General features: G+C 39.2%; 1 protein-coding gene across 1 annotated transcript; it reads left to right on the top strand.

The window, feature by feature from the left end:
* The first annotated feature begins 2329 nt into the window (after window positions 1-2329).
* On the top strand, window positions 2330-20829 carry TMED7 (transmembrane p24 trafficking protein 7). Its single transcript, XM_019940855.3, has 3 exons — window positions 2330-2873; window positions 7947-8192; window positions 17800-20829. The coding sequence occupies exons 1-3, from the start codon at window positions 2679-2681 to the stop codon at window positions 18034-18036; spliced, it is 678 nt and encodes a 225-aa protein (XP_019796414.1). The 5' UTR covers window positions 2330-2678; the 3' UTR covers window positions 18037-20829.
* Window positions 20830-25717: the final 4888 nt, after the last annotated feature.

Below are 25717 nucleotides of genomic sequence, written 5' to 3'. Positions count from 1 at the left end.
TGTGCCTCAGTTCTCCCTCTCCTTTCTCTTATAAGGACACCAGTCACTGGATTTAGGGTCCACTCTAAATCCAAGATGATTGCATCTTGAGATGCTTAACTTAATTATATTTCAGAAACCCTATTTCCAAGTAACGTCGAATTCACAGGGTCTGGAAGTTAGGATTTGGACATATGTTTTTTTGGGGTACACAGTTTCACCTACTACATATGTTAACATAGGTAACACATTTTAACATGAAAAAGAGAAATATTGTCCAAATGAAAATTTAGTGATAAGGATCACATTGCTTTACATTTGTGTGAATCTCTTTAATATCTAGATTCATACAAGAAGCTGGGTGCTCGTCTGCTTTTACATTCGATATGTTGTATGTTGTTTTGGTTGAGATGTATGATGGAAATCCAACCTCCAGTAGATAAGCTCAGATCCTCTGAAGGGGTTTCAAAGTCTCCCAAAGGTCTTTGGGGCACACTTTGAGAACCACTGCTGTAAAGTACATACTTTAAAGTATATGCAAAGTGGAATTTCTAGGCCATATATGTATCTTCCACTTTATTAGATAATGCCACATTGTTTTCCAAAGCCGTTGGGCCAATTTACATTTCCACCAGCGATGTATGAGGGATCTTGTTGTCCTATTTGCTCGCCAACATCTGGTATTGCTGTATTTTTAAAAATTTGTCTATCTGCCTCTCTGGTGGTGTGTACTGTATTGCATTATGGTCTTAATCTTAATCATTCATTCATTCTTTGTTTGTATTGCCACTTGATGCATGAAGAAATGGAGGTTTAAAAGAGCAATGTTTCTTGCCAAGAGTCAAGAGTTAGAAAATAGAACCCAAGCTTTCTACTTTGAAATTCATTCTTCTTTCCACTCACAGACACACACAAAAAACTACTTCTTTTTCTGGCCTAGCATTACCAAAAGTGGGTTCAGCTGCTTGCCGCTCGAAGGCCAATAATCGAGAGGCAAGATTGGTTGGAAAGTTTGCTTTATTTCAGAGGCCGGCAACCTCCGAAGATCAACTCTCCACTGACAATCAATCAGTGGGCAAGACCTTTTAAAGGGGAGTTTCAGGTGTGTATAGGTGGAGGGAGGGGGCTACATGCAGAAACAGCACAGTCACCTCTGACAGTTGTCCTGCAATTAGTCATGCAGTGGTCTGACCAGTGTCACCTCGATTGTTTTAAGTACAGTTAGTCTTCAGTTCCAGGGTCAGTTTGTTCCCATTTCTTTGAGGCCAGTTCTCGGAATTGTGGTAGCTTATGTCATGGCTACAGTCTGGTCATCATGTAGTTAATTTCTTCCACCTGGTGGGGATTTCATTATCTACAAGATAGCTGCTCAAAGGATATGGCTCAGAATATTATCTATAGCCCTTGAGAAGGAACGAAATGTCCTTGACATTGTTTAATGACTATTGCTGTTTTGTCTTGTTTGACGGTTTTCTTTTGCTTCTGCAGTTTTTCACTTCTTGATTAAATTTATTCTTTGACTAAAGTTTTTCTACAGACAAAAGGCAGGCTGAGGACATGGCACTATTGGGGCGGTTAGGGCATGGGGTTGTCTGTCCTGGGAAGGCCCCATAGGGTCCTGCTCTGTTTCACTTGGTCTCAGGAAGGTGCAATCTCCCCCAAATCTCATCTCCTGGGGGCTCCTTTCCCCCTGCAGAGGCTTTGGGCACCTGAGGCCATTAAAGGTCCTTCATCACCCCCCTCATCAAACGCCTCCACCTCCCCACCCGGCCTTCCCACCACCCTCTGACTTCCCTGCCTGGCTCTTACATACATGCTTACTGTATGATGCTTCCTGTATGACAACCACTCTTCTAGGGTTTTTTTCAAATAGTGAAGCCTTGTAGTAACCCTCTGGGTTAGGTACTATTACTTTTCTCATTTTTCAAATTCAAAGATTGAAGTAGAGAGGTTAAGCAGCTGGTCTAAGGTCACACAGCCAGTAACCAGCAGAGTAGGGATTAGAACTACTGCAGTCTGGTGGTCACAGAATTCGCGCTCCTAGCAAAGCTGCTTCCCCCCAAACTTATTATTTACAAGAAAATTCTCTGCAAATTACAAAGCGCTCTACCACCGGTGATTAGCCCTCTAGAGCAATATCGGCTCTTCATCACTCCCTCTGAGCCTCCCTAGCGTTTAGCTCTAGCAGAAACACTCAAGGGCCGGCAGCTCCTACCACAGGCCACACCCCTTCTCCTCGCCCCGCCCCGCCACGTTCACCATGCTGGCCACGCCTCTCGGCCCAGGCGCTGTCGGAGGCCTAGCTGACGCCTTGCTGGCTTCCACGTACACACTCCAACATCTCTCCCCGCTGCCGGGGGAGAGCACATCCGGGTCGCTGGAGCAGGTGCCTCAAGCCCCGCCTCTTTCCCCAGTCTCTTGTTCCAGCTTCCGGCTATCTCAAGTCTTTTCCGCTTGTTTTCTGCCGTCTTTATCTGCGCTCTCTAGCTCGTTCTGGCGTCTAGGCCCTGGTCCCTCAGCACCCCTACCCTGTAACCAGCGACTCGCTGCGCATCTCGAATCTCTCGGGGCTCGGAGCAACTCTGCGGTGCGTCTTCGCGGTGCCGTTTGGGGTGAGGCCTGCCGCGCGCCGTGAGTCCGTGGAGACGTGAGCTCGCATCTCCCCGCAGCTCGGTTGAGGCCGCCGCCGCCGCTTCGGGATGCCCCGGCTGTGGTCCGCGCAGCGCTGGGCTGCCGTCGCGGGCCGTTGGGGCTGTAGGCTGCTCGCGCTGCTGCTGTTGCTGGTGCCGGGGCCCTGCGGCGCCTCTGAGATCACGTTCGAGCTGCCCGACAATGCCAAGCAGTGTTTCTACGAGGACATCACGCAGGGCACCAAGTGCACTCTCGAGTTCCAGGTACTACGGGCTCAGGCGGTCGCGGGCCCCAGCTCGCGGTTCCAGGGTCGAGACTGTTTTCTCATTCTTTGGCTGATTCAGGAATCACATCTAGGTAGCTGATGCAGGCCATTTGGCTTTCCTGTCCGAAACCTTGCGCATTAGACATTTAAGACCAGATGTTAAGGTATATAAATTCCAGAAATGCTTCCTGTGGCTGTGATTTTTCCGTCTTTTCTCTAATGTCCGTCATTTTGAACTTTCTTCTTTAAGAGTTTCCTTTTAAAAGAAAAATGTATTCCTGTTCCATAGTGCCCAACGTCAGTCCGCCGCTGTCTAATCCGCACCTCCACTTTAATCAGATTTCAAGTGCTGCCGGTATCTAACTCCGTTGCTTTTCAGTTTTTCCATTGATATTAGGATTATTGGTTAATGTGGTTCCTGTCGTTGCAAGAGCTCTATTCCAGACCAGAAGACCATCTGCCAAAGGATTTGTAGAAGGAATTGCTGTGATAAATGAGAGGCCCCTTTTCATTTGAGGGATTATATAAAAAGTGCCTATTTAACAAAACGTAGTTTCTTAAATTGGTTAGAACAGTCTTTACTGTTTCTATTTTTGTTGGTAGACTTAACGTGTTTGAACAGCTGTTGAGTACTAGGTGCTGGTGATAGAGAAGTGAACAAAATATATAGGGTCGCTGCCATCATTCTTGATTCCCTACCCATCCTACAGTTCTTTTCTTAATTAGTACCTGTTCATTCATCAGAATTGTGCTTTAAGAGCAGAGAATAGGTGATATACGGTCTGGTCATTGGAATCTGGGAAGGCTTCCTTTAGGAAGTGATTTGATGCTGAACTGTAAAAGATGAATTGTAAATGCTTTGGGGAGGGGGAAGAGGGAATGGCCTTTGCAAGGTCACTGTGGTAACAGTGACTGGGAATTTGAAGAACACAGAGAGGTCCACTATAGCGAGGAATAAGGAGCCAGAAGAAGGGAGGTCAGCAGGGGCCAGACCATGTAGTGCCCAGCTGGCCAGGTAAAGGATTTTTGTTTTTCCTAAGAGTATGAGAAGCTATCATAGGGTTGTAAGCAGTGTAGTGACAAGTTCTGAGTATTCTTGGTAGCTGTACGGATGTTAACTTGTGCAGGTAGAGAAGGTATTATGGAGTGTTGCCAAGTAGATGTAGAAGACTGATTAGGAGGCTATTGTAGTGGTCCAGGCTGAGACTAGGGTGGTAGCACTGGGGAAGGAGAAAAGTGAAAGGATGGGAGATACTTTTTAGGTAAAAGCAACAGGACTTGGTGATGATTTGGCTACAGTGAGGGAGGGAGGGAGGGAGGCCAAGGATGACTTTTAGCCTTGCTTAACTTCATGGGTTAGGACCAGGAGACAGAAAAGATGATAGCAAGAATTGTAATATAAAGTGTCAGTGAAAATTTTATTTGTTTGAATTTAACAAACATTTCTTGACTTCTACGTGCAGATGCTGTGCTTGTTGGTGAGAGTACTACTATACTACTCTTGCGGGCTAAAAAATTAGCGTTTATTATGTGGCAGACTGTATAGCAAGCATTTCAGGTGTATTACTTAATTCTCAGGACAACTCGATATGAGATGGGTTTATTAGAGAGTTTTTATTATTTTTTTACTGATGAAGAAACTGAGGCTTCGGTAAGTTGAGACCCAGGGTTACAAAGTGTAACAGCAGAATCAGTATGCAGTTCCAGGTTAAGTTCTTTTTTTTTTTTAACATCTTTATAGGAGTATAATTGCTTTACAATGGTGTGTTAGTTTATGCTTTATAACAAAGTGAATCAGCTATACGTATACATGTATCCCCATATCTCTTCCCTCTTGCGTCTTCCTCCCTCCCACCCAGGTTAAGCTCTTAACCACTTCCTTTTACTACCTCCCAAAGACAAATAAGGCTGAACTTGACCTCAGGGACCTTACATAGACACATAGTCATGTAATGTTAAATGCAATAATGAAAGTACCCACTAGATATAGTGCTGGCTGACGACGGAGGATCATCAGGGGAAATTTAGCTGAGGGTCTGATGTATGAGCTGAGTCTAGAGGGATAAATAGAAGTTACTCTACAGGGTGGCAGAGGGGGGAGGGACTTCCTCACCAGATATGTTATGCTTGTGAGACTTAATTCCAGCAAGCCTGAAAATTAACCTGAGTCGGCACTGAAAATACTGAATCACAGGGTTGCTTTGTAACTGTGGGTCTGAGGGCTTTAGGGGGGAGGTTTGTGCCAGTTTGTCAGCATTGTTCATCGATGACAGTGAGATTGATGATTTGTACCTGGTCTCAGTGAGACCCCCGGAGAATCTGCTACTGAGAATAGTTATACGGCAAAAATATGCTTATGTGGAAAAGCAAAATATAAAAAAACCCAGTCAAGACTCTACTTTGGGCTCACTGATTCCAAGGTGTTCTTGCACACTTGGGTGGTTCCTGATCTGAGAGGGTATATTTCTGGCCACATCCCTCACAGAGGGAGAACAAAGGAGCCCATACCTGATCTCTTCTGTCCTCTTGCTGTGAGACAGCTTTTGACTGTGATGTTTTATATTGTATTCTCTCCCTCTCACAAACTGTAGATTTATAAGCGTAGTCATTTGGGGTCCTGTGATTCTTCTTCTACACAAACCCTGTGTAATTTGTCACTATTAGTGCAGATGTAGAGCAGAGACTTGTTCAGAGAATTTCTGGTATTTTTGGAACATAGAGTGAGAAAGGGTGTAGAAGGTGCTGAGACTTCCTTGAGGAAGTACAGGGGTGTGGTATGCTGTTGTTAACAGGTTTGGATTTTTCTGTAGGCCACAGGAATTATCAAAAGGTTTTGAGACATGTGGGGAGGGAGGTATTACTGTCATCTGGTGGTTAGAGACTGGAGATGCTGCTAAGTACGCTACAGTGCGCAGGGCAACACAGCCCCCTGAAAGAAAGACTTACCCAGCCCCAGATAATCTAATAACTGAGGTTAAGAAACCCTGGATTAGAGGGAGGAGAGATTGGATTATGGGAAGACCTTTTAGGAAGTTGAGCCAATAGTCCCATCTGGATTGTGGATTGGGAATGGAAGAGATGGGGTGAATTTGAGAGAGGCAATAATATCGAGAGGTTTCTGTGACTAACTGGACAGGTAGACACATAATTTGAGATGATCCCCTGTTTCTTTCTTATGTGACCAGATAGGTTTTAAGGGTGATTTTTATCTGAAGTAAGATTATTTGTTTTAAAGTTTGATAGAAGAAAAGTGGCATGATGATCAGTTCTGGTTCTATATTTTTGTTTGCATGTATGTTTTGATTATTCAAAGTACTATGGTTAAGTATGAATAATTGGGTATATAAAATGAAGTCATTATTTTAACTAGAAGAAAGGTTGTCGACTTGTGGTGGGGAGGGGTAAATGCCCAATTGATAAGACACTGTTTTTATGTCAAACGTTATATCTGTATGTTAATATTTGCGTATTCTACGGTTTCCTCAGTGCCTAGTTATATTTCATTTAATTATCAAAATGATCTTTTAACATAGTTCAGTTATTTATCTTATCTCTTTAGTGACAAAAGGTCATATAAATAATCAATCTTCTCTGAAGTCCAAAGTTTGATCTCTGTGTTCCACAAATGTAGAATGTCAATATTATGCTAACCCAGAGGGTTCAAGCTTGAAAATATATCTCATGGTGGTTGGAAACCCCCAAACCCAATGTCTCTTCCTCATTACCTCAGGTGGATACAGGCACCCTATGTTTCTTCTCCTGTCTCCTCTCCCTCTTTTTCCCAGTCAGTGTTTTCTCATATAAGGAGTTTTTTCTCCTCTTTAATCCTTTTCCTTCTTCCTCTCTTATGCTTGCCAAGTAACCTCAGGAAAAATGTCTCCCTCTTCTCTTCATTTGTATAACTCAGATGGCTCAAATTGTAACTGATTAAGCATAAGCCTTTGAAAATAGCTCCAAAATCCTCTTCAGAAGCTTTTCACCTACCCCTGGCTTTCCTTTCATATGCTTTGCCTTAAACACAGACTGTGCAGAGGAACAAAACATTTATTTGCTTTCATGTTGTTCTGTTTTGGTTTTGCTTTAATCACAGGGGTTAAAACAATGTAGTTTAATCATTTATGTTTCTCTTGGAAACAAGTTTGTAAATAATTATATACTCTTGGAACAGGCCACAAGTCTATTCTGCTCAAAATGTAATTCAAAACAAAGTATGTATCAAATTCCATATAACTGACCTATAAAAGAACTTAAGAAACACAGTCTGTTTGTAATTTGGCAGTAAAATGAGCTTAAGTTCTCTAAAAGAAGTATGCATGGGGTGTTAGGCTAAGGACTGACCTACTTAAGTGCTTCACTGTACTATCTGAGAGTGCTAGGATGATGCTAATAGGAAACTAGATGAAAAAATTGGAGGAAGGAAAATATTACGTGGTAGTAAGCTTAAGGGTCAAGAGTATGAATTTGGCATTCAGCCTCTTACTAGGTGAAAAATCTTGGGTAGCTTACTTATTTTAACTCAGTTTGTCAAATTGAGGGAAAAATACTGTCTTGTAGGGTTGTTGGGAGAATTAAGTGATGTAAGAGGCCTCTAGTAACTAGAACAGTTGTCTGGATTGTTGGTTAGTTCCCTCTCTCCTGTCATGAGGAAATTTGTTCAGTTTCTGTAAAGCTTTAGTTGAACTGAGATCTGCCTCCCAAGTTCCATCCACTGGTAGAAATCAAGAAATGGGGCTTCCCTGGTGGCGCAGTGGTTGAGAGTCCGCCTGCCGATGCAGGGGACACGGGTTCATGCCCGGGTCTGGGAAGATCCCACATTGCCGCGGAGAGGCTAGGCCTGTGAGCCGTGGCCACTGAGCCTGTGCGTCCGGAGCCTGTGCTCCGCAACAGGAGAGCCCACAACAGTGAGAGGCCCGCGTACCGCAAAGAAAAAAAAAAAAAAGAAGAAATGTAAAATTGCCTGTGATGGTAAAAAAAACCTTATAGCCATTTCAACAGGAAACCTGGTTGATTTCTCAAACTTGTTAGTTGCAGTGATCTCTTCATTTTTTGTTTGTTTTTTTCTCTTTTGTAGGTGATTACTGGTGGTCACTATGATGTAGATTGTCGATTAGAAGATCCTGATGGTAATGTGTTATACAAAGAGATGAAGAAACAGTATGATAGTTTTACCTTCACAGCCTCCAAAAATGGGACATACAAATTTTGCTTCAGCAATGAATTTTCTACTTTCACACATAAAACCGTGTATTTTGATTTTCAAGTTGGAGAAGACCCACCTTTGTTTCCTAGTGAGAACCGAGTCAGTGCTCTTACCCAGGTAATGAAAAGTCAGTAACACAACATTGATATGTTTAAAGGGAAAAAAAGCATAATTTAATATCCATTAACTCATTGATGGAATACAGAATTTTGTGACTTTAACTCAACCTTTAAGAAGTATCTTAACTCTTACAGTAGATTAGGCATTTCACAGAGAACTTCAGACTTTTTTAGTGAAGAAGAGTGTTAAAGGATTTTATGAAAAGAAAATAGACATTAAAATAGGGGGATCACTTAGGTAGAAACATCAATGGCAAAGAAAGCTTAAAAGTCTAAACAGTACTCTAGCATTATGAAGCATTTTCTATAATTCATGGAGGAATGTTGCTACCATAACTTAGCAGGTTGGTATAACTGGAAGCCAAAATGATGCTTTAATTAATGTGTGTGTGTATATATATATATATATATACTTTTATACCAGTATTTAGTGTTACTCAAACTGCTGTTACAGTAACTTTTGCTGTAACTGAAGGTAAACTAGTAAAGATTAATAGTAAGTCATCTAACAAAAATAGTTAAGGTAACTAAATTGGATTTTATTTTGAAGAATAGCTTAATGAGGGAAAGATAGCAAAAGAAATTTAGAGTCAGTGAACAAATACTGCTCAGGTGATGAGAAGAGCTGTTTTATTTCTAGTTCAGATACATTTTGAGCTTAGAGTATGTCTAAAAGGTAGTTTGGTATTCAAAGGAATTATTTATCACCTTTTTGTTAAATCCTTAAATTGGATTTCATTGTTTCCAGGTTCCAGGTAGTTTCTTGGTCAAAATCATGTAGTGATAGAGGCAGTTTTTAAGAATGTGTAAGAGCCTTAATTCATAAACCTATTGTAAGCATTAATAAGATGTGTTCAAATGTTCTTATTTTTAGAAATGTTCCCTTTATTTTAGCATTATGTGTGAACAGCACTTTGTAAAAAGATTTTTCTTTGGGGCCATTGTTTATAACTTAACCTTCATAAGTTTTAATTTGTAAAATAAGATAGTTTGCTTTAAAAACCTAAGCAGGGACTTCCCTGGTGGTCCAGTGGGTAAGACTCCACGCTCCCAATGCAGAGGGCCCGGCTTCAATCCCTGGTCAGGGAACTCGATCCCATATGCATGCCACAACTAAGAGTTTGCATGCCGCAACTGAGGAGCCCTCATGCCGCAACTTAGACGTCCGCATGCCGCAACTAAAAAAGATCCCACATGTCACAACGAGCATCACACGTGCCACAACTGAGACCTGGTGTAGGCAAGATAGATAGGTAGATAAAAACCTACATAGATAAACGCTTTTAGGACCGCTTAACCTCCTTTATTTGTATCACATTTTATTCTATTCTTTTTTTTTAATTGTTGTGTTAATTTCTGCTGTACAACGGAGTGAATCAGCTGTATGTGTGTGCGTATATATATATATATATTCCTCCTCTTGGACCTCCCTCCCATACCCCTCATCCCGTCTAGGCCATCACAGAACACCAAGCTGAGCTCCCTGTGCTATACCACAGGTTCCCACTAGCTATCTGTTTTACACGTGGTAGTGTATTTATGTCGAACCTAATCTCCCAGTTCATCCCTCCTAACCCCCCCAGCCGTGTCCACATGTCCGTTCTCTACGTCTGCATCTCTATTCCTGCCCTAGAAATAGGTTCATCTGTACGATTTTTCTAGATTCCACATATATGCGTGGAATATATTGATTAATATACGATATTTATTTTTCTCTTTCTGACTGACTTCATTCTGTATGACAGACTCCAGGGCCATCCACATCTACAGATGGTCCAATTTCGTTCCTTTTTATGGCCGAGTAATATTCCATTATATATATGTACCACATCTTCTTTATCCATTCATCTTGTCAGTGGACATTTAGGTTGTTTCCGTGACCTGGCTGTTGTAAATAGTGCTGCAGTGAACATTGGAGTACATGTGTGTCTTTTTGAGTTATGGTTTTCCCAGGGTATATGCCCAGTAGTGGGATTGCTGGGTCATATGGTAGTTCTATTTTTAGCTTTATAAGGAACCTCCATACTGTTCTGCATAGTGGCTATATCAGTTTACATTCCCACCAGCAGTGTAAGAGGGTTCCCTTTTCTCCACACCCTCTCCAACATTTATTGTCTGTAGATATTTTGATGATGCCCATTCTGACCAGTGTGAGGTGATACCTCATTGTAGTTTTGATTTGCATTTCTCTAATGATTAGTGATGTTGAGCATCCTTTCATGTGTTTGTTGGCCATCTGTATATCTTCTTTGGAGAAATGTCTGTTTAGTTCTTCTGCCCATTTTTGGATTGGGTTGTTTGTTTTTTGATATTGAGCTGTATGAGCTGCTTGTATATTTTGGAGATTAATCCTTTGTCAGTTGCTTTGTTGGCAAATATTTTTTCCCATTCTGAGGGTTGTCTTTTGGTCTTGTTTATGGTTTCCTTTGCTGTGCAAAAGCTTAAGTTTCATTAGGTCCCATTTGTTTATTTTTGGTTTTATTTCCATTTCTCTAGATGGTGGGTCAAAAAGGATGTTGCTGTGATTTATGTCATAGAGTGTTCTGTCTATGTTTTCCTCTAAGAGTTTTATAGTGTCTGGCCTTACATTTAGCTCTTTAATCCATTTTGAGTTTATTTTTGTGTTTGGTGTTAGGAAGTGTTCTAATTTCATTCTTTTACATGTAGCTGTCCGGTTTTCCCAGCACCACTTATTGAACAGGTGTCTTTTCTCCATTGTATATCCTTGCCTCCTTTATCAAAGATAAGGTAACCATGGGTTTATCTCTGGGATTTCTATCCTGTTCCGTTGCTCTATATTTCTGTTTTTGTGCCAGTACCATACTGTCTTGATTACTGTAGCTTTATAGTATAGTTTGAAGTCAGGGAGCCTGATTCCTCCAGTTCCATTTTCCTTTCTCAAGATTGCTTTGGCTGTCCGGGGTCTTTTGTGTTTCCATGCAAATTGTGAAATTTTTTGTTCCAGTTCTATGAAAAATGCCATTGGTAGTTTGATAGGGATTGCATTGAATCTGTAGATTGCTTTAGGTAATATAGTCATTTTCACAGTATTGATTCTTCCAATCCACGAACATGGTATATCTCTCCACCTGTTTGTATCGCCTTTAATTTCTTTCATCAGTGTCTTATAGTTTTCTGCATACAGGTCTTTTGTCTCCTTAGGTAGGTTTATTCCTAGGTATTTTATTCTTTTTGTTGCAATGGTAAATGGGAGTGTTTCCTTAATTTCTCTTTCAGATTTTTCGTCATTAGTGTATAAGAATGCAAGAGATTTCTTTGCATTAATTTTGTATGTTGCTACTTTACCAAATTCATTGATTAGCTTTAGTAGTTTTCTGGTATCATCTTTAGGATTCTCTATGTATAGTATCATGTCATCTGCAGACAGTGACAGTTTCACTTCTTTTCTGATTTCGATTCCTTTTATTTCTTTTTCTTCTCTGATTGCTGTGGCTAAAACTTCCAAAACTATACTGAATAATGGTGGTGAGATTGGGCAACTTTGTCTTGTTCCTGATCTTAGAGGAAATGGTTTCAGTTTTTAACATTGAGAACGATGTTGACTGTGGGTTTATCATATATGGCCTTTATTACATTGAGGTAGGTTCCCTCGCTTTCTGGAGAGTTTGTATCATAAATGGGTGTTGAATTTTGTCGAAAACTTTTTGTGCATCTATTGAGGTTATCATATGGTTTTTATTCTTCAGTTTGTTAATATGGTGTATCACATTGATTGATTTGTGTATACTGAAGAATCCTTGTGTTTCTGGGATAAACCCCACTTGATCATGGTGTATGATCCTTTTAATGTGCTGTTGGATTCTGTTTGCTAGTATTTTGTTGAGGATTTTTGCATCTATGTTCGTCAGTGATATTGGTCTATAGTTTTCTTTCTTTGTGACATCTTTGTCTGGTTTTGGTATCAGGGTGATGGTGGCCTCGTAGAATGAGTTTGGGAGTGTTCCTCCCTCTGCTGTATTTTGGAAGAGTTTGAGAAGGATAGGTGTTAGCTTTTCTCTAAATGTTTGATAGAATTCGCCTGTGAAGCCATCTGGTCCTGGGCTTTTGTTTGTTGGAAGATTTTTATTCACAGTTTCAATTTCAGTGCTTGTGATTGGTCTGTTCATATTTTCTGTTTCTTCCTGGTTCAGTCTTGGGAGGTTGTATTTTTCTAAGAATTTGTCCATTTCTTTCAGGTTGTCCATTTTATTGGCATATAGTTGCTTGTAGTAGTCTCTCATGATCCTTTGTGTTTCTGCGGAGTCAGTTGTTACTTCTCCTTTTTTCACTTCTCATTCTGTTGATTTGAGCCTTCTCCCTTTTTTTCTTGATGAGTCTGGTTAATGGTTTATCAATTTTGTTTATCTTCTCAAAGAACCAGCTTTTAGTTTTATTGATCTTTGCTATCGTTTCCTTCATTTCTTTTTCATTTATTTCTGATCTGATTTTTATGATTTCTTTCTTTTTTCTAAGTTTGGGGTTTTTTTGTTCTTCTTTCTCTAATTGCTTTAGGTGCAAGGTTAGGTTGTTTATTTGAGATGTTTCCTGTTTCTTAAGGTAGGATTGTATCGCTATAAACCTCCCTCTTAGAACTGTTTTTGCTGCATCCCATAGGTTTTGGATCGTCGTGTCTCCATTGTCATTTGTTTCTAGGTATTTTTTTATTTCCTCTTTAATTTCTTCAGTGATCACTTCGTTATTAAGTAGTGTATTGTTTAGCCTCCATGTGTTTGTATTTTTTACAGATTTTTTCCTGTAATTGATATCTAGTTTCATAGCGTTGTGGTTGGAAAAGATACTTGATACGATTTCAATTTTCTTAAATTTACCAAGGCCTGATTTGTGACCCAAGATATGATCTATCCTGGAGAATTTTCCATGAGCACTTAGAAGAAAGTATATTCTGTCGTTTTTGGATGGAATGTCCTATAAATGTCAATTATGTCCATCTGGTCTAATGTTTCATTTAAAGCTGTGTTTCCTTGTTTATTTTCATTTTGGATGATCTGTCCATTGGTGAAAGTGGGGTGTAAAGTCCCCTACTATTATTGTAGTAGTGCCAGTAATTTGTAGTTACTGTCGATTTGTAGTTACTGACAATTTCCCCTTTTATGGCTGTTAGCATTTGCCTTATGTATTGAGGTGCTCCTATGTTGGGTGCATAAATGTTTACAGTTGTTATATCTTCTTGGATTGATCCCTTGATTTTTACGTAGTCTCCTTCTTTGTCTCTTGTAATAGTCTTTATTTTAAAGTCTATTTTGTCTGATATGAGAATTGCTAGTTCAACTTTCTTTTGATTTCCATTTGCATGGAATATCTTTTTCCATCCCCTCAGTTTCAGTCTGTATGTGTCCCTAGGTCTGAAGTGGGTCTCTTGTAGACAGCATATATACGGGTTTTGTTTTTGTGTCCATTCAGCCAGTCTGTGTCTTTTGGTTGGGGCATTTAATCCATTTACATATAAGGTAATTATCGAGATGTATGTTCCTATTGTCATTTTCTTGATTGTTTTGGGTTTGTTTTTGTAGGTTTTTTCCTTCTCTTTTGTTTCCTGCCTAGAGAACTTCCTTTAGCATTTGTTGTAAAGCTGGTTTGGTGGTGCTGAATTCTCTTAACTTCTGCTTGTCTGTAAAGGTTTTAATTTCTCTTGTCAAATCTGAATGAGATTCTTGCTGGGTAGAGTAATCTTGGTTTTAGGTTTTTCCCTTTCATCACTTTAAATATGTCCTGCCACTCCCTTCTGGCTTGCAGAGTTTGTGCTGAAAGATCAGCCGTTAATCTTATGGGGATTCCCTTGTATGTTATTTGTTGCTTTTCCCTTGCTGCTTTTAATAATTTTTCTTTGTATTTAATTTTCGTTAGTTGGATTCATACATGTTTTGGCATGTTTCTCCTTGGATTTATCCTGTATGGGACTCTCTGTGCTTCCTGGACTTGTTTGACTATTTCCTTTCCAATGTTAGGGAAGTTTTCAACTGTAATCCCTTCAAATATTTTCTCAGACTCTTTCTTCTTCTCTTCTTCTTCTGGGACCCCTATAATTCGAACGTTGGTGTGTTTAATGTTATCCCAGAGGCCTCTGAGACTGTCTTCAATTATTTTCATTCTTTTTTCTTTATTCTGCTCTGTGGCAGTTACTTCCACTGTTTTATCTTCCAGGTCACTTATCCGTCCTTCTGCCTCAGTTATTTTGCTATTGATTCCTTCTAGAATATTTTTAATTTCATTTAATGTGTTCTTCATCATTGTTTGCTTGCTCTTTATTTCTTCTAGGTCCTCATTAAACGTTTCTTGTGTTTTCTCCATTCTGTTGCCAAGATTTTGGATCATCTTTACTATCATTACTCTGAATTCTTTTTCAGGTAGACTGCCTATTTCCTCCTCATTTGTTTGGTCTGGTGGGTTTTTACCTTGCTCCTTCATGTGCTATGTATTTCTCTGTCTTCTCATTTTGTTTAACTTACTGTGTTTGGTGTCTCCTTTTCACAGGCTGCAAGTCCGTAGTTCCCATTATTTTTGGTGTCTGCCCACAGCGTGTGAGATTGGTTCAGTGGCTTGTGTAGACTTCCTGGTGGAGGGGAGTGGTGCGTGTGCTCTGGTGGGTGGGGCTGGATCTTTTGGTGGCAGGGCTGTGTCCAGTGGTATGTTTTGGTATGTGTCTGTGTCTGTGAACTTAGTATGACTTTAGGCAGCTTCTCTGCTAATGGGTGGCATTGTGTTCCTGTCTTGATAGTTGTTTGGCATGAGGTGTCCAACATTGGAGCCTGCTGGCCGTTGGGTGGAGCTGGGTCCTAGAGTTGAGACGGACATCTCTGGGAGAGCTCTCGCCGATTGGCATTACGTGTGGCTAGGAGGTCTCTGGTGGTCCAGTGTCCTGGACTCGGCTCTCCCAACTCGGAGGCTCAGGCCCGACAGCCGGCCAGAGCACCAAGACCCTGGCAGCCACACAGCTCGGAAGAAAAGGAAGAGAGAAAAACCTAGCAGGTAGAACCTCAAACCAAATGGTAAAAGCAAACCTAAATAGACAAATTCACACAAAGAAGCATACACATACACCCTCACAAAAAGAGAAAAAAAGGAATAAAATTAAATTTAAAAAATTAATAAAAATAAATAAAAGGAAGAGAGCAGCCAAACCAATAAACAGATCCAGCAGTGATAACAAGCACTAAACTAAGATAAAGATAAAACCAAAACAAATCAGACACAGAAAGCAAACCCCAAGTCTACAGTTGCTCCCAAAGTCCACCGCCTCAATTTTGAGAACATTCATTGTCTATTCAGGTATTCCACAGATGCAGCATACATCGAGTTGATTGTGGCATTTAATCCGCTGCTCCTGATGCTGCACGGAGAAATTTCCCTTTCTCTTCTTTGTTCGCACAGCTCCTGGGGCTCAGCTTTAGTTTTGGCCCCGCCTCTGTGTGTAGGTTGCCCTCTGGTGTCTGTTCCCACCCTGACAGGACGGGGTTAAAGTAGCAGCTGATTAGGGCTGTCTTGCTCACTCAGGCTGGGGAGAGGAGGGTATGGTAGTCATAATTGGTTTGCAGGGCAAGCCTGCAGCGGCAGAGGCCAGTGTAACATTGCAGCTGCCTGAGGCAGGCTGTGTGTTCTCCCAGGGAAGTTGTCCCTGGATCCCGGGACCCTGGCAGTGGCAGGCTGCACAGCCTCCCAAGAGGGGAGGTGTGGATAGTGACCTGTGCTTGCACACAGGCTTCTTGGTGGCTGCAGCAGCACCCTGAGCGTCTCATGCCTATCTCTGGGGTCCAAGCTGATAGCCATGGTTCACACCCATCTCTGAAGCTCGTTTAGGCAGCACTCTGAATCCCCTCTCCTCGCGTACCTCAAAACAATGGTCTCTTGCCTCTCTGGCAGGTCCAGACCTTTTCCTGGACTCCCTCCCGGCTAGCTGTGGTGCACTATCCCCCTTCAGGCTGTGTTCATGCAGCCAACCCCAGTCCTCTCCCTGGGATCCGACCTCCAAAGCCTGAACCTTAGCTCCCAGCCACCACCCGCCCCGGTGGGTGAGCAGACAAGCCTCTCGGGCTGGTGAGTGCTGGTCGGCACCAATCTTCTGTGCGGGAATCTCTGCGCTTTGCCCTTTGCACCCCTGTTGCTGCGCTCTCCTCCGTGGCTCCGAAGCTTCCCCCCGCACTGTCCCCACCAGTGAAGGGGCTTCCTAGTGTGTGGAAACTTTTCCTCTTTCACAGCTCCCTCCCAGAGATGCAGGTCCCATCCCTACTCTTTTGTCTCTGTTTTTTCTTTTGCCCTACCCAGGTACGTGGGGAGTTTCTTGTCTTTTGGGAAGTCTGAGGTCTTCTGCAGGCATTCAGTGGGTGTTCTGTAGGAGTTGTTCCACATGTAGATGAATTTTTGATGTATTTGTGGGGAGGAAGGTGATCTCCGTGTCTTACTCCTCTGCCATCTTGTAGGGCTCCTCATTCCAAGATCTTTTGTTCCTTACCTCACCAGGATACTGGGCACCGATGTCAACATACTTAACATCTAATTCCACTGTTAAAGCAGCAAAGAAAACACTGTTTCTTCTGGGGAGTCTGTAGCACAGGACAGAAGAGCTGCTGCAGGCCCAGCGCGGGTGGCAGTGAGGGACGCCAGTCTTCATCTCTCATACTTTTTAAACGAACTTTTAATGAAATATTTTTGTAACTATTCCTTTCATACTTACTTTGGTAGAACTTTATTAAGTGTTTAAATTATTTTCTAATGTCTATTATTAAAATTACAACAAACAAAAATTGAAATAAAAAACTAATACATGGTTTGTGATGTAAAATAAGTATAATAAAGCATATATTTCATCACCAGGATTAAGTTTTCAGCAGTAGAAAAACATTAAACTGGTATACAACAAAAAAAATTACTCTTAACCTATCTCAAAGCAGATAGTGTAATTTAGAAAAAGCTATGGTGTCATCAGATGAAGGCCTACAAACTCATTACACAGTGAAAATGAAACTTACGTCCTGTTGAGAACGTATATATTAGTTTTGTTGACTGGCATGAGGAAGACTTATTTAGCAAAGTGGTAAACGTGAAAAAAAAATTCCTACTCTGACCTATCACTTTTCAGTTTCGGCTGCTTTTAAGATAGTTGAAATAACTTTGACTAACAATCTACTTTTATGCCATATTTCGTTTGTTTTTGTATATATTTGGACTTTGATTCATATCATTATAATTGGTCAAATTTACTGACCTGCCATTCCCTTCCTCCTAATTCTTCCTCTTTAAGAAACCTGGCCTTGAAACTCGGTAGCTACCAACCTTAACCGCTTAGTATTTCTCCTACTGTTAGCTTCATGTTCCATCTGCCACCTTAACAGATGCCACAGTTGGGACGTTCCAGTTTGGGGCAATAGCTGCTTCATGGGATCTCTAGCCTTACCAGTCATCCTAGTGAGAATGCGTAGAAGCGTTGCTTTGCCAGGACCATTGACACGAATGAGTGAATGAATGAGTGCCAGTTTAGTAGAATGTTAGTCAGATGAGGAATTGCGATCAAATTAAAAGAAAAGATGAATATGCTAGATGGATTGTACAGAAAGTATTAAAACATACTAACTGAAAATCTTTCTCTTTAGATGGAATCTGCCTGTGTTTCAATTCACGAAGCTCTGAAATCTGTCATTGACTATCAGACTCATTTCCGTTTGAGAGAGGCCCAAGGCCGAAGCCGAGCTGAGGATCTAAATACAAGAGTGGCCTATTGGTCAGTAGGAGAAGCCCTCATTCTTCTGGTGGTTAGCATAGGGCAGGTATTTCTTCTGAAAAGCTTTTTCTCAGATAAAAGAACCACGACAACTCGTGTTGGATCGTAACTACGTTTTGAGAATTGATCCACCATTGCCGCTGTAATATTGCTGTCCTCTAATTAATTTTAGGTACCGAAGAACTTAATATTGGCAACATTTTTAGAATCTTACTCATACACTTGTTGTGGAGGGATGTACGATGCATTCCCCAAGCTGTGGAAAGGACACCTTTTTTTATTTGTAAAGGTAGAAAAACTTTGGGACTTATTTTGGGCTATTCATAAATATTCAGCACAATGATCTACTCTTTTCTTGGTTGTTTCTATCTGCTCTTCGCACACTAAAGTATTTTGATTTGGTATTTTGGTATTTTGGTTCCTTTTAGCCATTTAAAAATACTTTTCTTGTAAGTAGTGGAGATTTTTAAAACCTTCAGTTTAATGTCTACATGTGTTGTGGAGGAAGAAAATTACCTTTCAGTTGTTTATAGGAAATAAAGTTTTGTTTTTAAGAAAACCAGTTGTGATTAGCTATAGCCCAAGCCCTATTCTGCACTGTTTAATTTTATGAGGAAAAAAATCTACCATAGAAATGTTAGTTAATATTGATATAATTTTAAATTGATACATCATGGTTTAATTTATTTCTCAGTAGCTTGGAAAATATCGTTTTTATTGTTTGGGTTTATTCTATGATCTATAACCAGATATGTTATTTTTTTTCATAAAGACATTTTTACCACACAGAAAATAGTATGTTTCAGTAACATAATAGAGTTTACACAGGCCTTAAAAGTCAGACTGTTGTAACAGGTAGAATAATTACAGAATAATTTAAGACACTACAATGGGGGGCAAATGAAATGAGAAGACTTTTAGTGAGTTATCTGCACATATTACATTTTCAGTGCTTTTACAAAGAAAAAAGGTGATGTTTCATTGTAAACATTTGAATTGGCTAGTTCTTGCTCTTATGTGGCTTTAATGTCTGAGTCACTCCCAGCTTAAATTGAGAGTTGTAATATAGTATTATAAAAGTGCCATACATTTTATCCTAATGGGTGTGATGCACTGAGAAGTTAGTTACTTTGGTTTTTTTCTTTCTTTCTTTCTTTTTTGGTTTTTTTGGTCTTGCACATGTAATTTGTACAATCTCTGGTTAACAGCCCTAAGATGATTTTAAAAATTTAGAATGCCGTGTATGTGTTTCTTATTTGATAATCTTCATTGATTGTACTGCATTTAACGAGTATTAGTGCATTTTCTGTAGACTATAGGGTTTAGACTGTGTTTGTGTTTTATAACTTGCATACATTGAGCTGATTGAGATAAGATTCCAAGTATTCTAGAATGGAATACAAGATGATGCAGAACTGGGTTTAAAGCTTTTATGCTGTTAAAAAAAAAAATTGCAACTGCTTTTTGCCATGCTTCTATCCCCCACCTAAAAGTGATGAGTGCTGAACGTGACTGTCATATTGTTAGGACTTTGATATGTGGTACCACAGAATACTGATTGGATAGCAATTCTAGTCACTTACCACTACTGACTAGAAGTTAACTCTTAATCCTAAGCTGTCTTAAGATGCATATACACTGCTGCATGTAAGAGCAAAATGAATTCAGGTTGTCCTGCTTGCTAATTTCAAGTGCTACAGTGTAGCAAGGGATGAACATATTTTCAGACTTTTAATTCTAAAATTTTTGAAGACCAAATAGCTACTCCTTCAACAATATATACCAGTGGATTAAGAACTGAAGTTTAAGATTCTGCAGATTTATCTATTGGGGTTCTTGTATTGGAGTTGTCCTGTAGCTTTTTAAGTGTCCCTCTAGATTTGCAAATTTTAAACACTAATGTTAAAGTGATAAACATGGGAGTATGTTAAATGTCCTTTTCTGGTTGCCTGTCTGCTCTTTTGTATTCAGATAGTTACACCATAATTCAGCAGAGCTGGGTATCATAAGTGTGCCGAGTTTGGCATAGATAATGCAGTTATTTAATCTGTGCCTATCAAAACTTCAGGATATTTAAAGATTATTACCACAGATAACTTGCGGTGAAACTATTGAGATATATTAAATTTTTTTTAAATCACCACTGTTACCTGTTGTAGAAAATAGTAGTGACTTAGTCTAGTCTGTTTGTAACTGGTTAAAGTTTGATGGCTTGCCTATACTCAACTAGGTATGTATATTAAAATTAGAAAATACATATCTACCTAGACATGAATATTAAGTAAGAACTTTTTTCTTCCTTCCCCTATATAATTTGTAGCTCATCTTTTTTCTTTAATCCTTTCATAACTTGTTGCAACAGTTTGAATTCCCCAAATATTTACGTTTGGACATATGGCTCAGAATACATATTTAAACATCATTAGCTGTATATATTTTTAAAGTAGAATAAATAATGGAAAGGGACTTGATATATAAGTTTATACTAAAATTCCAACTGTGTGAAGATACATTTTAAGATATTACTTTGCTAATAATCTAAATATTCATTTTTTATTAAAGAAACAAATGGTTTGGGGTTCACAGCTTTCATCCTGGCTTGATGATAATCAACTTTGAAAACACAGTGGACTGAAAAGCAATTTTATTCTTTGAAAGATTTCATTTAAATCTCTGTACTATCCATTTTTGCTTCAGTTTGTAAATGTGTAACATTTATGGTTAAATAGGACAAAGCAGACCCTATGACTATTGTTTTCAAGAATTAAACAAATTGATATATCAATTATTCAAAGGGGGTTTTCATTTACTTTTGAAAAGAAAAATTTCTCTAAATTAAAAATGTTGGTTCTGCAGGATTGCACCAATCAATTCTTGTAGAATAAAAAAATATTTCAACAAACTGACTTCACTTATTTCTGTCAAGATTTAAATCTTTTTGAAGCTCCTTATCAGCTTGCAGCTTGGAGTATAGTTTTGTAGCAAGAGAGTGATAATTTACTTGATATTTCATTGGAACATCTCAGGGACTGACCAAGAAAGAAAGTTAAAGAAGAGAAATACAACCTGTAAACACCTCACTTTTAACCTTACTTTTCCTTTTCTTACTGAAAGTTTTGGTGAAAGGAAGTTAAGCCTTCAATTCCCTAAGAAGCTCTTAGTTTTTAGGTAAATTAACCTTTGGTTGTATAATGCCAAGTTTTCTGAACTTTGTTCCCCATTATAATGTTATGGGGGATGTTCTGATTCCTAGGCACACGTACAAAAGTAGCAGAGAAATAATAATATATTGGGCTGGCCAAAAAGTTCGTTCAGTTTTAAGTAAAAAGACATTTTTCATTTTCACCAGGAACTAAATTGAGCAACGTATTCATTCACCAAATGAAATTTTTGGCCAACCCAATGGGTTAACACTTATTGAATGCTTTCCTTGTGCCAGCTGCTGTGATAAGTCTTTTGCTTGTACTGACACGTTTCATCTTTGCAATAATCCTATGAAGTAAGGATATTATTCCCATTTTACAGATGAGGAAAGGGAGGCCTAGAGAGGTTAAGAAACCTGCCTATATCACAGTTAGTAATTAACAAAATCTGGAATATGAACCATGGCAGTCTGGCTCCAGACCCCCCTTTCTCAACCACTATGCAGTAATTATCTACAAGCACCACTTAAGGATAGATCTCCAAAGGTTTAGCAGTCTTGATTTCAGTATACCTCAGTAGCAGTTCAGGGGCTTCCCTGGTGGCGCAGTGGTTAAGAATCCGCCTCCTACATGCCGCAGAGCAACTAAGCCCGTGAGCCACAACTACTGAGCTCAGGCGCCTAGGGCCTGTGCTCCGCAACAAGACACCGCAATGAGAAGCCCGCGCACTGCAATGAAGACCTAACACAGCCAAAAATAAATAAATAAAATTTTTTAATTAAAAAAATAGAGGTTCAGTGCTTTGGCTTTGGAGTCATAGTCAAGTTCAGATCATGGTCGGTGACCTCACACAAATGATTTTGTTAACTCGGCATTTCTGTTTCTTCATTTATTACTAAGGTAATATCTACTATAATGAGAATATAATGAGATGTTCATAAAACACTTAGGGTCAGTGCCTATCATATACAAGCCCTTAATAAATAATAGCTATATTTTTGTCATTGGTCCAATTTAATCACTTGATCTTTCTTTAGTTCTTAAAGTTCTTACTGTAGCCTCAACTCATATGGGCTCTTAAATAGTATGTAACAAATATGAAAGTCTATCATGTACATAATAGACTGCTAGAAGTTTCAAAAATGAGTAAGATAATCTGACCTCCAGGAACATAATTGTCGGGGGAGACAGGATAGCTATGTAAGAAACTAATGTTAAGCAAGTCATGAAGCAGAATGGACTTGAAGGTTCTAAGACCTTTATAGGATGCTAGAGGAGGGAGAAAATACATAGATCAAAAGACTTGTTCCCTAAGGAATTTCGCTTTGTCCTGTCCAGGTGTGGGGAGTGGTGCATAGTTGTCTAGCTAGGCCAGCAATTGAGTGAATTAATCCCTAATTCAGGGGTGTGGACTCCTTGGTACAGATCAAAAAACATGTTCTTTAACTTTCTTACTAGTAAAGGTGATCTTTGATCTGAATAACTTCATCTCAGTTGTTTCCAAATTCTGGAGGAAAATATAGGGATGTTATCCCTAAACCACCAAATGTGCTATTTTTCAGTCTGCGTTTCTCCATTTTATCCATAAGATAGCATCATTAGGATGATTATATTCCTTGCTGAAATCAACATATATTAGGCCTGGCATAATCTGTTTTTAGTGCTGGTAATTACTAGTGACTGCTACTACCTTACAAAGAGAAGACAACGCAAGAATTTGAGAAATAATGGTTCGAAGAGTAAAATCTGCCAATAATCCACCATCTGCTTTGATGTATTTCAGCTTTTCCATAGATAAATGTATATATTTTTAAAGAATTGGTATTTATAACAAATTTGTAAACTTTTAAAAATTGTGAAATTTGTGATAATACAGAAGAGGATATTAAACATGTACAATTTAAAGAGATATAAAATTATAAAGCACATACTCATAGTAACCAATGCTCAGGTTAAGAAATGCAATATTGTCAGCACCGTAAAAGGCTCTATGTATCCTTTCCTGATCACATCTCTCAATTTCTTCCCTAGAGATAACCAATGTTCTGCTTGTAATGAAAACAATTTTTCTTTTTCTTTTTACCAGTTATGTATACTAGTTCTTCTCAAACTGCTTTAAAAAAAATTTCCGGGCTTCCCTGGTGGCACAGTGGTTGAGAGTCCGCCTGCCGATGCAGGGGGCACGGATTCGTGCCCCGGTCTGGGAAGATCCCACATGCCGCGGAGCGGCTGGGCCCGTGAGCCATGGCCGCTGAGCCTGCGCATCCAGAGCCTGTGCTCCGCAACGGGAGAGGCCACAACAGTGAGAGGCCCGCGTACCGCAAAAAAAAAAAAAAAAAAAAAAAAAAAAAAAAAAAATTTCCAAGTAATCACAAACTCATAATTTTGTAAATACAAAATCTTGTGCTTGAATGTTTTGGTAATATCAAATTGCTATCAGCCTTTCCAAATGCTTACTTTCTATGCATGCTTACTCTCACTTTATGTGCTTCTCTCTTCATCAGCCACTGACAGTTCAGTATGGTTTTTGGACCGTACTTTGAATAGTACTGATGTTTATGTTCCTGAAAAACGTCTAAGAAAATCAGGCAAAAGTAAACCTGAATAAATAAAGTTTAATGGAATATTCTATTTAATGAATTAGTTATTACACATATTCTTTTGTGACTTTGTTTTGCTGTCATCCATGTTGATGCATATGGCTATAGTTTTCATTACTGCATAGTAGTCCATCATATAAATATACCAAAGTTATGTGTCTTTTCTACTATGGTGGCATTTGGATTTTTCCAGGTTTTTTGCTGTTATTAACAAAGCCACTATGAACATTTTTGTATATTATGTCGTTGCACATATGTATCATCCCTTGAGAGTACATCTAGGAGTGGAATTGTTTGCTGATAGAGTACGTATATCTTCATCTTTACTAGGTGACACCTGACTTTTCTAAAGCAATTGTATCAATCAGTGCTTTCACCAGTAACAATGGAAAGGTCCAAATTCGTGTTGTCAGACTTTAAAACTTCAGAAAATCTCATGAGTTTGTAATGTCGTAAAAGCAACACTTAAGAATTTGAGAAATAATGGTTCACAGAATAAAATCCACCTGTAATTCCATTATGCATTTTGATGTGTTTCAGTTATTTTTGTAGATATATGTGTATATTTTTAAAGAAAATGCTATTATACCTCATTGCTGCTTACTTTGCTTTTCTATGAGGTTAATTTTTTTTTCCTCACAGGTTTATCTACCACTTGGATTTCCTCTTTTGTGAAGTCCTTGTTCACATTTTTTGCCCATTTAAAAAATAATTGGATGCTTTGGTTAAAAGGATTCCTTTATATATTCAGGAGATTAATCCTTTGGTTATAACTATTTCAAATATCTTCTCACAGTTTGTGTTTATCTTTCTGCTCCTAGTGAAATATCAGTCTTTTCCCATATTGTTGGTGTTTTGTGTATTGTTAAAGAAATACTTTTCTATCCTGAGGTCATGAATATCTTCTCCTGTACTATGTTCTAAATATGTATGATTTTGTCTTCTACTTGAATTGAGTTTTGTATATGGGATAAGGTAGGTGTCCAGGTTCCCCCCCCCCGCCCCCCCTTAAAAACTCATCTTTCTCTGTTGATTTGCCATGCCAAGTCTTTCACCTATTAAATGCCCATATTTACCTGTGCCTGTTTCTGGGCTCTCTGTTTTATTCCATTGATCAGTTTGTTCATACACCAGTAACATATTATCTTAATTACTAAAGCTTTTAAAATTCTTAATATTGGTAAAACAAGTGTTTATACCTTGTTCTTCAAGATTTTGGCTGTCATCTGTCCTTTGTATTTTTATACAAAGTTTAGAGTTAGCACAAGTTTCAACAAAGCAAAATAAATCTGTTAGGATTTTGATTGGAATTGTGTTTAGTGTGTGAACAATTTCCTCTTTATAATAGTGCATTTTCCATTGAATGAACCCATCTTTCCATTGCTGTGGTCTTCCTTAAATCTTTTGATAAAGTTTTGTAATTTTCTTCATAGAAGTATTCTGTATATTTTTGTTAAATTACTCTTTTTAAAAATTTATTTATTTATTTATTTTTGGCTGTGTTGGGTCTTCATTGCTGTGCACGGGCTTTCTCTAGTTGTGGCGAGTGGGGGCTGCTCTTCGTTGTGGTGCACGGGCCTCTCATTGCAATGGCTTCTGTTGCAGAGCACAGGTTCTAGGTGCGCGGGCTACAGTAGTTGTGGCTCGTGAGCTCAATAGTTGTGGCTTGGAGGCTCTAGAGCGCAGGGTCAGTAGTTGTGGCACACGGGCTTAGTTTCTCCATGGCATGTGAGATCTTCCCGGACCAGGGCTTGAACCTGTGTCCCCTGCACTGGCAGGCAGATTCTTAACCACTGCGCCACCAGGGAAGTCCCATGTTAAATTAATATTGTTTTCTTTATATTTTTGATGCTATTATAATCTTTAAATTTTTTATTTGTTGCTAGTACGTGGAAATACAACTTTTAAATTGATTCTTCTATTCAGCAATTTTGCTAAATTCTCTTGTCAATTACAGTAATTTGTATATTCTTTTGAATTTTCTGTGTATATAGTTGTACCATCTGCAAGTCGGGACAGATTCTTCTTTCTATTCCTCACACCTTTT

Source organism: Tursiops truncatus, chromosome 3 (genome assembly GCF_011762595.2).
Source record: "Tursiops truncatus isolate mTurTru1 chromosome 3, mTurTru1.mat.Y, whole genome shotgun sequence".
In the NCBI taxonomy this organism is placed as follows: Eukaryota; Metazoa; Chordata; class Mammalia; order Artiodactyla; family Delphinidae; genus Tursiops; species Tursiops truncatus.
The sequence above is the reverse complement of the archived record's forward strand: the minus strand, read 5'-3'. Positions and strand labels throughout refer to the sequence as shown.